Source organism: Ovis canadensis, chromosome 26 (assembly GCF_042477335.2).
Source record: "Ovis canadensis isolate MfBH-ARS-UI-01 breed Bighorn chromosome 26, ARS-UI_OviCan_v2, whole genome shotgun sequence".
NCBI classification, from domain to species: Eukaryota; Metazoa; Chordata; class Mammalia; order Artiodactyla; family Bovidae; genus Ovis; species Ovis canadensis.
In genome coordinates this window covers 31,637,499-31,650,262 of record NC_091270.1, presented here as the reverse complement: position 1 = coordinate 31,650,262, position 12,764 = coordinate 31,637,499, and the positions used below count along the sequence as shown (strand labels likewise).

General features: G+C 39.1%; 1 protein-coding gene across 2 annotated transcripts; it reads right to left on the bottom strand.

The window, feature by feature from the left end:
- Positions 1-623: 623 nt before the first annotated feature.
- TLR3 (toll like receptor 3) lies at positions 624-12,118 on the bottom strand. Of its 2 annotated transcripts, XM_069573281.1 has the most exons (6): positions 11,573-12,118; positions 8,926-9,377; positions 7,229-7,420; positions 2,494-4,343; positions 1,571-1,739; positions 624-909 (listed from the first exon to the last, which is right to left on the bottom strand). In XM_069573281.1, the coding sequence occupies exons 1-6, from the start codon at positions 11,604-11,606 to the stop codon at positions 847-849; spliced, it is 2,760 nt and encodes a 919-aa protein (XP_069429382.1). In that variant the 5' UTR covers positions 11,607-12,118; the 3' UTR covers positions 624-846. The 2 variants fall into 2 exon arrangements, with proteins under 2 accessions (XP_069429382.1, XP_069429383.1); XM_069573282.1 differs by having other exon boundaries at positions 624-1,739.
- Between the last annotated feature and the right edge of the window lie 646 nt (positions 12,119-12,764).

Sequence of the window (12,764 nt, the reverse complement as noted above, 5' to 3'; positions counted from 1 at the left end):
CATGTCAATTTCCAATAATTAGACCCTTTTTAAATTGTAAAATGAAAGTAAAACAAAATAATCATAGGAGTAACTTATACACAGGATACTTTTTAAATGGTTATAATAATACAGTCTATGTGAATATATTATACCACGATCATCATCACTTATGATATAGGAATAGTTCAGTTCAGTGGATCAGCTGTGTCCAACTCTTTGCGACCCCATGGACTGCAGTGTGCCAGGCCTCCCTGTCCATCACCAACTCCCAGAGCTTGCTCAAATTCATGTCTATTGAGTCAGTGATGCCATCCAGCCATCTCATCCTCTGCCATCCCCTTCTCCTCCTGCCTTCAATCTTTCCCAGCATTAGGGTCTTTTCAAATGAGTCAGGTAGGTATAGTTAAGATTTTGTTAATCACTATAATTTTCAAGATCGGCAGGCAGAAAATCCCAGTGGAACCAAGTGAGTCAGCCAGGGCCATCTCCTGAGTCTGTGACCAGGGTAAAGACAAGATTTTGTTTCCACAAAGCCAATCTGCTAATTAACCTTTGGGACGTAAGCCTTCCTGAAACACTTGTAAGCAAAAGAATTGTTTCTTCTAATGCCTCAGAAGTGCAAATATCAGGAAACACAAGTATTCATTAAAAGATTCATTTTATTAAGTAATCAAAATGAAGAATAAACGCTTTTTGTCCTGAGTATATGGGATTCCCAGGTGGCACAGTAGTAAAGAATCTGCCTGCCAAATCAGGAGGTACAAGAGACACGGGTTTGCTCCCTGGGTTGGGAAGATCCCCTGGAGAAGGAAATGGCAACTCACTCCAGTATTCTTGCCTGGGAAATCCCATGGACTGAAGCGCCTAGCCATGAAGTCGAAAAGAGTCAGACACCCAACTCAGCAACTGAGCACACACACATGTACGCTAAAATGGAAGTTAACATTTAATAAAATCAACACTGCAACAGGCACCACTAAAACACAAAGTTTCAGTTAAAAAAATTGCTGTAATTAAACTTTTAAAAATATCGGTGTATATTTTACCCTTTCACAACTGAAATAGCATTGTACCCATTAAAAGTCATATTTTATTCTGAGTGCATCCAGGGAAAAAAAAGATATATTTATCACAAACCCTCATATACCTCTAACTTTTCTTAAAAGTCATATTTTATTTTGGGTGCATCCAGAAAAAAAAAAACAGATATATTTATCACAAACCCTCATATACCTCTAACTTTTCTTTAAATTGAGGACTATTTCAAAACTGTTTTCATAGGCCTCAGTAACCTGTGTGTTCATTAGTAAGAGATATTCTTATATGTTTATTTTGGGTCAGATTATGCCAATTGGTAATAAAAGGCCTGAAATAGGGAGACATATTTCCATAGAAGAGACACAGTGGTGATATTCTTACTTATGAATATGAATGAACAGATTTATGTTATTGTCAAGGAAAATGTAAATTTACTATGGAACTTTTTAAAATTTGGAACTTACTCCTTTAATTTAGTCTTTAAATAAATTTAATGTACTGAATTTCTGGACCCAAGTGCTACTTTCAATTTATGATGAAAAGCATTTACCCGTTCTTTCTGAACCGGCCAATTCAAGATGCAATGAGATTTAAACATCCCTCTTCGCAAACAGAGTGCGTGGTTCAGTTTATAATCCGGAATCTCCTCAAGAAAGATCAATATAATGGAATCCAGATTTTGTTCAATAGCTTGCTGAACTGCATGGTGAACCTTGAATCTAAGTTAAAAACATTATTAAGTCATATATCAATAAACAGTTTTTAACAGCCCAACACTCTAAAATCTAACATTCTCCTTGTAATTAACTTTAGTCTTGTCACTAAAACACAGGTTATGTTTCTTCTTAATTTTATTTTTAAAATACTTTGAGTTGTGAGTAATAATGTTAGTAATATTTAAAAGCTTGATTCAGGGGCTTTCCTGGTGGTTCAGGGGCTTCCTTAAGGACTCAGCTGGTAAAGAATCCGCCTGTAATATGGGACACCTGGGTTTGATCCCTGGGTTGGGAAGATCCCCTGGAGAAGGGAACAGCTGCCCACTCCAGAATTCTGGCCTGGAGAATTCCATGGACTGTAGAAGTCCACGGGGTTGCAAATGGTCGGATCCGACTGAGCGACCATCACTTTCTTTCTTGTGGTACAGAGGCTTCCCTGGTAGCTCAGTAGTAAAGACTCCACCTGCCAATGCAGTGGACATGGGTTTGATCCCTGGTGGGGGAACTAAAGAGTCGGACATGCCTGAAGTGACTGAACAAGCACGCACAGGGGAGCTACGATCCCACGTGCTGTGGGGAAACTAGGCCCGCATGCCACCAACTGCTGAGCCCACAGGCCACCTAGAGAGTCGATAGACCCCTTTAATGCATGGACAATCCCGAGTGCAACAACTAAAACTGGACACAGCCAAATCAATAAAATAAAAGCTCAGTTTAAAGATAAGAATACATTTCAAATGTCATAGTGTTCACCTACCTTTTGCATAATGGATCTTTCAATAGATTCTGTGTTACAACGAAAATAATTTTTCTGCTCCTTCTGATGCTGTTCACAATTGCTTCAAGTTCAAGGACACCTGCCTCAAAGTCCCTTTCTTCCAGACAAAATCTGAGAGTATGATCTTCTTCCTCCATTGGGGAGAAGTGCTTCCAGACCCAATCTCTATCTTTATAGGCATGAATTATATACGCTGCGTATTCAAACTGCTCTGCTTTGTCTATTTCTTTGAAACCGAGAACTCGATGCACTGAAACATTCCAATAAAAAGATATCCTCCAGCCTTCAAAATGGATGAGCAGTACAATAAAGATAAAAATCAAAAGGATATTGGTGTTAATCATGAAAAGGAGTTCAAATGGGGCGCTGTCTTTGCACGGCGATACATCAAAAAGCATTACTGGGGAACCATGGTACTGAGGCGGAGTGTTGCAGCGGTAATGGTTCGACAGCTCAGAGATGTTGGTGTGGGTACTATTAATCCAATTAACAAACCAGGCGATGCTTTCACAGGTACAATCAAATGGATTAAAACGCATATCTAAATAACTCAGGTTCCTGAATGCTAGCCCAAAAACAGTCTTTTCAACAGATGTTATGAGGTTCTTCTGAAGGCTTAATGACTTTAGTGACACTTGATTATCAAAGACAGATAGTGGAAGGATATTTAAATTATTCATTCCTAAATCAATACTCTTCAATTCACGTAAGTCCTTGAAGGCTTCCACTGGGATCTCATCAAAGCCATTAGACTCCAAGTTAAGGATGTGGAGGCGAGAAAGGCCCTTCAGAAACAGAACAGGGCCGCCAGGGTTGGCATGCTTCCAGAGCCGAGCTAAGTTGTTATGCTGCAAATCCAGAATTTCCAGTTTCTCAAGACCCTTCAACAGTTCATCATTTATGTTGGCTATGTTGTTGTTGCTTAGATCCAGAATGACCAGGTTCGGAAGAGGGTGAAAAGGTGAAGGGGAGCTATCCACATTTCTCAGGGCCACCCTTCGAAGCATCAGTCTTTGAAGGCTTGGAACTGAGGTGAAAGAGTTGGTGGTCAGCTCTAGGTATTTGTTGTAGGAAAGGTAGATTTCGACAATATTGTCTAGGCCTCTCCATTCTTGGCCTGTGAGTTCTTGCCCAATTTCATTAAGGCCGAGGTCAAGGACCTCCAGGTGCCCCAACCAAGAAAAAGCACCACTCTGAATTTTTGAGATTTTATTTTTGGTTAGGTTGAGTAGGAGCAGAGGAGAACTAGCAAGTGATAGAAATGTCTCATTTGTTAAAGTCCGCAAACTTGAGAAGGAGTTGGATAGATTTAAAATTTTCAGCCTCACCAATCCTGTGAAAGTATTTCTTTTTATGCCTGGAAAGTTGTTATCTTCCATGTTGAGGTACTCCAAACATTTTAGCCACTGAAAGGAAAAATCGTCAATCTTGGGGAGCGAAGTCAGTGAAATGCTTTGTCTAGTAAAAGACCGTCTCAAGTTCAGGTGTCTCAAGCTGGAAAGCCCATAGAAAGAGCGAGAAGACAAATGCTCTATGTTGTTATACTCCAGAGAGAGGTACTCGAGATGTGGAAGCCAGGCAAAGGAGTCATTACCCATCACACGTAAGGAGTTACGGGAAAGGTCCAGCGTGGTGAGATTCGTCTGTTTCAGTCCATCGAAGGTCGTGTGGCTGATTGTGTCCAGCTGGTTGCTGCTCAGGGACAGATTCTCAATGCTTGTATTTGACAATTCCAAGCAGAGCTTCTCTGTGAGACTGGGGCTCAGCTTGGCATTGTTCAGAGAGAGGCCAGATAATTTTCCAATGGCATGAAAACACCCAGGAGAGAACTAAGGGTGGGATGGAAGAAGAGGTTAATAGTCAAAACACAGTAGAGTCTGTATGACCCTTGGAAAACAGGTACAGTTCTTTACTCAATTTCCTTTCCTCTCTCACCACCTCCTCCGGGCTTTCTCTCCATCCCTCTCTCTCCTAGCTTCTTCCTCTGTGCCTGGGTCACCCGCCTCCTGCTCCAGCCTGTACTTCCCTGGTCACTGGCCACTGCTCAGCACCCACATCTTGGCCTCCATGCCGCTTCTTCAGAGGGTCTTCCCTGATCTCCCAGACTAGGTTAAGTGGCATCCCTGGTGGTTCAGACAGTAAAGAATCTGCCTGCAATGTGAGAGACCTAGGTTTGATCCCTGGGTGGGGAAGATCCCCTGGAGAAGAGAATGGCGACCCACTCCAGTATTCCTGGAGAATCCCATGGACAGGGGAGCCTGGTGGGCTACAGTCCAAGGGTTTACAAATAGTTGGACACGACTGAGTGGCTAACACACACTTAGTACTTTCACTTCACCACACTGTGTATAATAACTGTAAGTAGTAAACTCTTTGCAAAGTAAGCTCTGGGGCAGATGCTGTTTCTGTCTTGGTGATCACTGCTCTCAGTGAACATTCTGGAATGAATGAGTGGACTTTATTACCACCCATTGACCAAAGTGTTCACTGACATGCACTTTCCCCTCTGTGACTCTGAGCTCCAGTGACACTCTCTGTTTTTCCACCAAGGTTTCTCCTGACTATTTTATTATCCTGTTTCCATCTGCCTTCTGCTCTGCCCCCCAGTCCCTCACCGGAAGCCTTGGCTGCCCTGGGACTCAGTGCTGGAACAAGAGGGCAGAAGGCAGGAGAGAAGGAATCCAGAGAGGATAGATCAAGTCTACTGGGAGAGCAAAGAGGCTCTGGTTTCTAACTTGTCACTTCTGTGACCTTAGGGCTAATGGAAGAAATAACAAAGACAGGGAAGAAAGTGTGCTTTATCATAAGTGAGTCAAAATACAAAACAGGAAAATGATTAGATTCTGTTCAGTCGCTCAGTCTTGTCCGACTCTTTGCAACCCCAGCACAAAGAACCACAGCACGCCAGGCCTCCCTGTCCATCACCAACTCCCAGAGTCCACCCAAACCCATGTCCATTTAGTCAGTGATGCCATCCAGCCATCTCATCCTCTGTCATCCCCCTCTCCTCCTGCCCTCAATCTTTCCCAGCATCAGGGTCTTTAATTAATTAAGGGTCAGATTAATTAAGGTAAATCTATATGATAGGGTTATTTTGCTGTCACTAAAATTAAGTTTTTGAATGACTCTTAATGACATGGAGGATACTCATGACATGATATTAATTTTAAAAGGCAGGATGCACCGTCATCCTCAGAGAAGCAATATAGCACAGCTGGGAAGAGTACATGCCCTGGTCTAACACTTCTAGAAACCCAGCTCAGTCACCAGCCCATCACCTGAGATTCTGGGTAAGTTCCTTCACTTTACCTCATCTCAGTTTACTCTTTTCTTTTTTAAAGTTATTTACTTATTTGGCTGTGCCAGGACTTAGTTCTGGCATGCAAACTCTTAGTTGCATCATGTGGAATCTCGTTCCTTGACCAAAGATCATATCTGGGCCTCTTGCATTGAGAGTGTTGCCTCTTAGCGACTGGATCACTAGGGGAAGTCCCTCAATTTACTTCTGTGTAATACCATGATAAGCATGTTAGTTACAGAACTGTATAAAATTAGGCTGTATTCCCTTGCTAATCACCTGAAACTATCACAACATTGTTAATCAGCTATATCCCAATACAAAATAAAGTTAATAAAAAAGAACTTGTCACAATGCCTGACACATAAGTACTGTATGAATTTCAGTTGCTGTTGTTATTTCTTTTATTACATGGGGAAAAGCTGGATACAAACAGATGCAAATTCTAACACTGGTTGCCTTGGATCGTGGGGTTTGGGATGATTTTTTTTTTCCTCATTACGTAACATATTTTACACTTATTTATTTATATATTTTTACAATAAATGTTCTAAACCAAAAAAATGCTGTTCAAAATGAACATGAATAGCTTGCGTAAGATATTTAATTATTATCTCAGGATAATTTCATTCACAGTCTCTTTTTTTATCCGAAAATCAACATAGCTTTAAAACATTTGATTTTGCTTAGAATTCCTGATACTCTTCTTCTTGGCTTGTAAAGGAATAAAATACAGACATACTTGTATGCAAAAATAATTAGCAAATTGATGGTCATAGACCCCTCCAAAAAAGGTTAGGTTTACTCCTTTATAGGAAGATGTTTGTAAAAATATAATGCAAGTTATCATTTATCGAGAACTTCCTACATGCCAGAAACTGTGCTAAATTCTTCCCCACACAACCCTATGGGGAAGTGTAATTACTATATCCATTTCAGATCTAGGGAACTGAAGCAGACGGAACTTGAATCATTTGCCTGATTACATAATTGTTAGCAAATAAAGCCCAGACAGGGAGTCAGCTAATCCAACTCTAAAGTCTGTGCTCTTAACCATCATACTATTATTAACTTTTCCAGGACTTCTGTACAATAGGTAGCATTATTTCCACTTTATAGGCAAGGAAACTAGACCAAGAAAAGTACGTAGGTTCCCCAAGGCCAAAGTTCTGGTCTGTAGTGGGCCCTCCATTTCTATTTGACAGCACAGCCCCAGATTCTAGATTCTAATAGCTATCAAACTCACTTTCTCGTGAGGCTGATGTCAATGGCCCAAAGCAGTATGTGTGAAGGATTTCTGGAAAACGTGACAAAGGTTATCATCCCTTTCTCATCTCTAGCTTTAGATTCTCATCCATATGAGACAATTAGGGTCTGCCCACACTGAAAAGTACAACACAAGAATTTTTACCTTACCTCTTTGATTTGATTTGATGACAACTCTAATCTTTTTAAAGAAGAATTGCCAAGGAAATCAAGTGCTTCTGGTGTTAGTGAAGAAATTTTGTTATTTGATAATAGAAGCTCTTGGAGGTTCTCCAGTTGGAGCTGAGTTCCTAATTTCGTAGATGATAAGCCATTGTGAGAGAGGTCTAATTTGATTAAATTCTGAGAAGAAAAAAAATATGTATGTAAGTTATAGTCTTGGCATCAAAAATGGTTCTTCTAAATGTACATGAATCTTAGAAATAACTGGCCAGCAAAATAGCACATCTCAATTATTCTCTAGAAAACTGACTGTAGGCGTAGTAAGAAATCCTGATTGTTACTGAAAACACCATTGCTACAAAGATGAATTTCTTAATTCAAAGAATTTACTTCTCTTCCAAAATATAAGGACAAGTTTTATTTGTCATGATGTAAAGAATATTCATAATAAGCATTTTACTTATTTATAATAAGCTTTCATTTATGATATAGGAAATATTCATGTGGCTTATCAAACATATACTCATGCATTAGTCTTGAATCTAAACAACAGGAAAAAAGTTGAAGAAACAGCATCTTAAGAGGCATGAAGAGAATGTTACTGGCCATGAAATTTTAAAAGGATTTTTATATTAAGAAATATTGTTGGTTGTGTAAATTTTGCATCCTGACTAGTACAGAATACTAATTTTTATTTGTTTTGTCTGTGCTTTGGGATGTTTTACCATTTCATGCTACTTTTGAATATGTAAACTTCCACTCAGGTAAAACAAGGAAAAGCTGATACATGTTAGGGCAAAGTCTTATGTAATGTCTATTAATAGCATAAGCTGTCAATTTATGTTTTAAAAATAAAAATAACATCTTGCCAGAAATTAACCAGATTTTGAGGTCTTTGGGTCCAAAGACATTTCACCCACATCAACATCAGGCACAACAAGAAGGCATTTCAAATCCCCAGCTATCCAATGAATCATTTTATAAATATGTCTAAGTATATTAAATGTGTTCATTATTCTTGGTATCTAAGGCCAAGGCATGCTGTTTTTTGTTAGCCCACAAAATGAAGAAAACAAAGAGTTCTGAAAATAACCCTGATATAAAAAAGCACTTAATAACTGCCTCAGATTTAGCATACATTTTGCATGGATTTACAATTCAAGCAAAGTGCTGACAAGAAAAAGATGGTAGCCATTGGAGAAGCAATACTGTAGAAGATTTCATAAATCAAAAGGAGATAATTTTTAGTTGAACAATTTGCTTTGTAATGCATCAATTTGTTAACTTTATTTAAATCAGATTTTGGACTCGACTCTTTTTCATCCCTGCAGGTACTAAATCAGCAGTACTGAGAGTTTATTTGCCTTTCATCATGGGATATTCTGATTCTTCTCTGGTCTCCATGTCTTGTATCTAAGTTCTGTCTCAAGTGGAAGGATGCCAGAGAGAAGAGTTCTTTATAATTAAGATCGAAACTGACTTAAGGCAGTATTTGCTCTTTTTGAAAATATTTCCAATCATAATGGCCATATTTGAGTGTGGGGTACCCCTCTTACCATTTAGGTGAAGAATGAGAAGTCTTCACCTTGATAGCTACAAAGTCTAATGATGCATAAATGACTTGAAAACAATATTTGATAATATATATTTCATTTCTTACATAAAAATGTTCATTTCCTTCTTACCTTCAGGTTTTTAAAGGGATCATTTTGAATTTTTTGGATTGTGTTGGACATTAGATGGAGTTCAGTCAAATTCATGCAGAAGATAAAGGTTTTATCAGAAAGCTGAGATATCTCATTGTGTTGGAGGTTCAAAATTTCCAACCAAGGGAGACTTTGACACAGTTCTGGCTCCAGCTTTGAGATGGAGTTAAATCCCCCATCCAAGATAGTAAGTTGGCTGTATCTTGTAAAATTGGCAGCTGGCAATCTTCTGAGTTGATTATGGGTAAGATTCAACACAGTTATGTTTGTTGGGAGGTCATCAGGTATTTGAGTCAACTTCAGATGACTGCAATCGGCTGCTTCATGTCTAACAGTACATTTGTTGGCCGAAGATGTACATGATATCCAACAGGTCAACAGTCCCGAAAAGAAGTAGATATGATAAGGCAAAGGCCTGCTCATGATTTTGCCTTATAAAGAAAAGCATAGCAATAATGGACAGCATTAATAACATACGTTTTCATATTCATTGGTTTATTCCTTGCAATAATATGCAACCAAACATGACTATGTGTCTTCTTGATACTCATAACATTTATGATAAACCAGTATGTTTTAACAAGTAATACATCAAGTGGACTGAATCAGCACAAAAAAGTCACAAATGGAACCCACAAACTCTCCCCTTCCCCTGGTGACTCAGTGGTGAAGAACCTGCCTGCAATGCGAGAGACCTGGGTTTGATACCTGGGTTGGGAAGATCTCCTGGAGGAGGGCATGGCAACCCACTCCAGTATCCTTGCCTGGAGAATCCCCATGGACAGAGGAGCCTGGCGGGATACAGTCCATGGGGTCACAAGGAGTCGGACACAACTGAGCGACTAAGCACAGCACACAGCATAGTTGCAACCTTCCAAGGTAAACCTCTTAACAGCTTCTACTTTTAATTCTCATGGTCACTTACACAAAGCTGAATGATATGCTTATGTTTCTATTTCTTTATTTCCAGACTTTAGTAGTTTCTTCCCACCCCCCCAAAAAATAGGGAACTTAATTATACACTTTCCTCATCCTCTTCACATTTCTCGTTATTTTTTATTTCATTTAATCTATTGTTACATTTCTCACTTTAAAACCTATTCCTAAAACTCTTCTCCTAGTACCATACGGGTAGGACCTCTATTTACCAGTTCATAGGCACAGTCCCCCAAATACGCTCCCCTCCTTGTCTAGGTGACATTTACCACTTCCAGAAGGGCAACAGCTAGAGATCAGAATTACTGAGAAGGATTAAGCCATTTATAAAACATGTAAGGACTGAAAGACATTCCCAGATCTGAAGATAACACTTCATCTGCTAGAAAAGACTCCCCAAATGCCAGGCAGGGTGAGTGAAAAAGGAAAAATACACATAAGCTTATGAAACTTCAGTGATCACTCACCAAAAACATCCTAAAACTCTCTAAGAAGAACATATGATCCATTGCTTCCACAGTAAAGAGATCCTGATTGCTACAAAGCTTTTCACCAGCAATTTAAGTCACTAGAAAACAATAGTGATAAGCTTTCAAAACATTCACAGGGAATAATTTTAAACCTCAAATTTCATGTCAGGCTGAACAATTAAAGATAAGGGGAAAAAGCATTTTGAGATACCCACAGACTCAGTAAGTTTATAACTAAGCAACCTCCATTAAGGACTTTAATTCTAGAATGTACTTCAGTAAAACAAGCAAAAACACAGCGAGAGAATGAGATGAGAGAGAAGAGCTGATGTTTCATGAGATGTAATGGAAACAAAGAAAGGCTGAAAGAGATGAAAAGTAGATTCACTGAGCCTTGCAATTTTGGAAAACCTAGGATTATACATTTCTTTTTCCAAGTGAAAGACAATAATGTTTGGGACATGGCGTCTGGAGCCAGGCTGCTTAATCCTTATTTATAGTTTGGCTTGTACAGTTTGGTTTGTAAATTCACAACATTTTCCCCTAAATTTATGCAGACACACACTAACATGTAATCCTACTTGAAGATTTGGAGACAATTTCCCCAAACCAGTACTTCTCAAGGCTGATCAACCCACATTTACTCATTTCTGACCTTTCTACACTTCTGGATGTTATTCCATGTCTCATCGTCTTCCGTTTTCCTTTTTAGGCCAAAGAAAGCTGTTTGCTTACTCCTAGGAAAGCCTGAATGTTTTCTCATAGTCAGATTCACTATGTCAGCCCCTATCTCCTCTCCAGCCAACAAAACTGAGAAAAGGAGATAAGTTCTTTAAAGCTCAGAGGGCTTTGTCACTTTAAGAAAAGATGTGATTTTTTTTTGTTTGTTGGTTTTAAGAAGGCAGTTGCAGAACGATTTCTATCACCTCCTCAGTGTGCTTTCCCACTACAGAAAATCACAAACAACAATACCGCACAAAATGTTTCATCATGTTAATTAGAAATTGCTGATGTCAGTTGGCCTCTGTGTTACCATACGCTTCTCCCTACTCCTTCACCCTCTCCCCTTTCCTCTGTTCTCCTTGTTGAATGATTCTGACTGCATTTCAAGCACCAGATCAAATAAAGACCAAAGAATGTTAAAACCAACGTGATTCTAGCTTTACCCAACATGAGAGCTCCTATCCCAGTAAGAATGTAAAAAATATACCTTCACTTACTGTGACAACAGCTGACCGTTTTCCCTTTTTTCATTAGTCCAAATCCAGTTCGTTTTCATCTGGGGAATGTGCCGCAATTTTGAAAGTGAAACTAAAGTTAAAAAAAAAAAAAGACAGCTTTTCTACTTGGTACGTTCAAAAGAAAAACATCACAGTCTCAGAAGTGTTTTGTATTGCTTCTTAAAAATGTCTTCTTTTTCCTTACAGTCCCTTTGGTTTTATTAAAAGGGTCACAGACACAGTGACAGAGAATGTTGAAAGAATTAAGACTTCACCCTTTGATATGAGCAGAGCTAATACTCTAGAGGTTGATGAATATCTGACTGAGAGTGAATTCCTCTATTTTTTTTTTTTTTTCAAACTGAAGTCTGATGCATGGCTGTCAGAAATCTAGTAGAATGTGATTAGAGGAACAGAAGAAACCCTCAGTCCCTAATTAAAGCTAAGTACTTTCACTTCTCTTATCTCACTTTATCTTTCCAGCAACCTTGTAAGGCAAATAATGTAGAAATTAATCTTTTGACCAAAGAGACCAAGTTTCACAGTAGAGGAAAAGCTGGCTTTGGCAAAGCCACGAGCCAGTCCTAACTCATTCTGTTCCACTTTACATGGTCAGACTTTGTTAGGGAATAAATAGACACATCCAGAGAAATTTCAGATTCACTATTTAGTTATCAATTAGCTTACTGACTTCACCTAGTGTAAGGAATATACTTGTCAAAAAAAGAATACATTTTTTTCATTGTTAATGTAACATGATATGCTTTTTTTTTTTTTAATTACTCAATTTTTTTTTTAGAGTTGGGAGGTAAGTTTGCTTGGGGGTAAAATGAGAAATGCAGCCCGGGAGATAGCATTTTAGATAGCTCTGAGAAACTATTCAGAGGAGGCAAGAGGAGGAACTAGAATATATCAGAGTTTTACAACCAAGTGCAGGTAGTCAGGAGTATCAATTCAATCACTAATTAAAGAAACCAGACTTCCTGGTTTCTTAGGACTTCCCTGCTGGCTCAGATGGTAAAGAATCCGCTTGCAGTGCAGGAGAACCCTGGGCTGGGAAGATCCCCTGGAGAAGGGAATGGCAACCCACTCCAGTATTCTTGCCTGGAGAACTCCATGGGAGAGGAGCCTGGTGGGCTACAGTCCATGGGGTCACAAAGAGTCAGACAGGATTGAGTGTCTAACACTTTTC

Coding starts and splice junctions, on each gene's coding strand:
- TLR3 (XM_069573281.1), bottom strand. CDS start 11,606: ATGAAAAAAGGGAAAACGGTCAGCTGTTGTCACA. Junction 4,344..7,228: donor CATCAAATCAAATCAAAGAG/GTAAGGTAAAAA, acceptor TCCCACCCTTAG/TTCTCTCCTGGGTGTTTTCA. Junction 1,740..2,493: donor AAAGATCCATTATGCAAAAG/GTAGGTGAACAC, acceptor TTTTTAACTTAG/ATTCAAGGTTCACCATGCAG.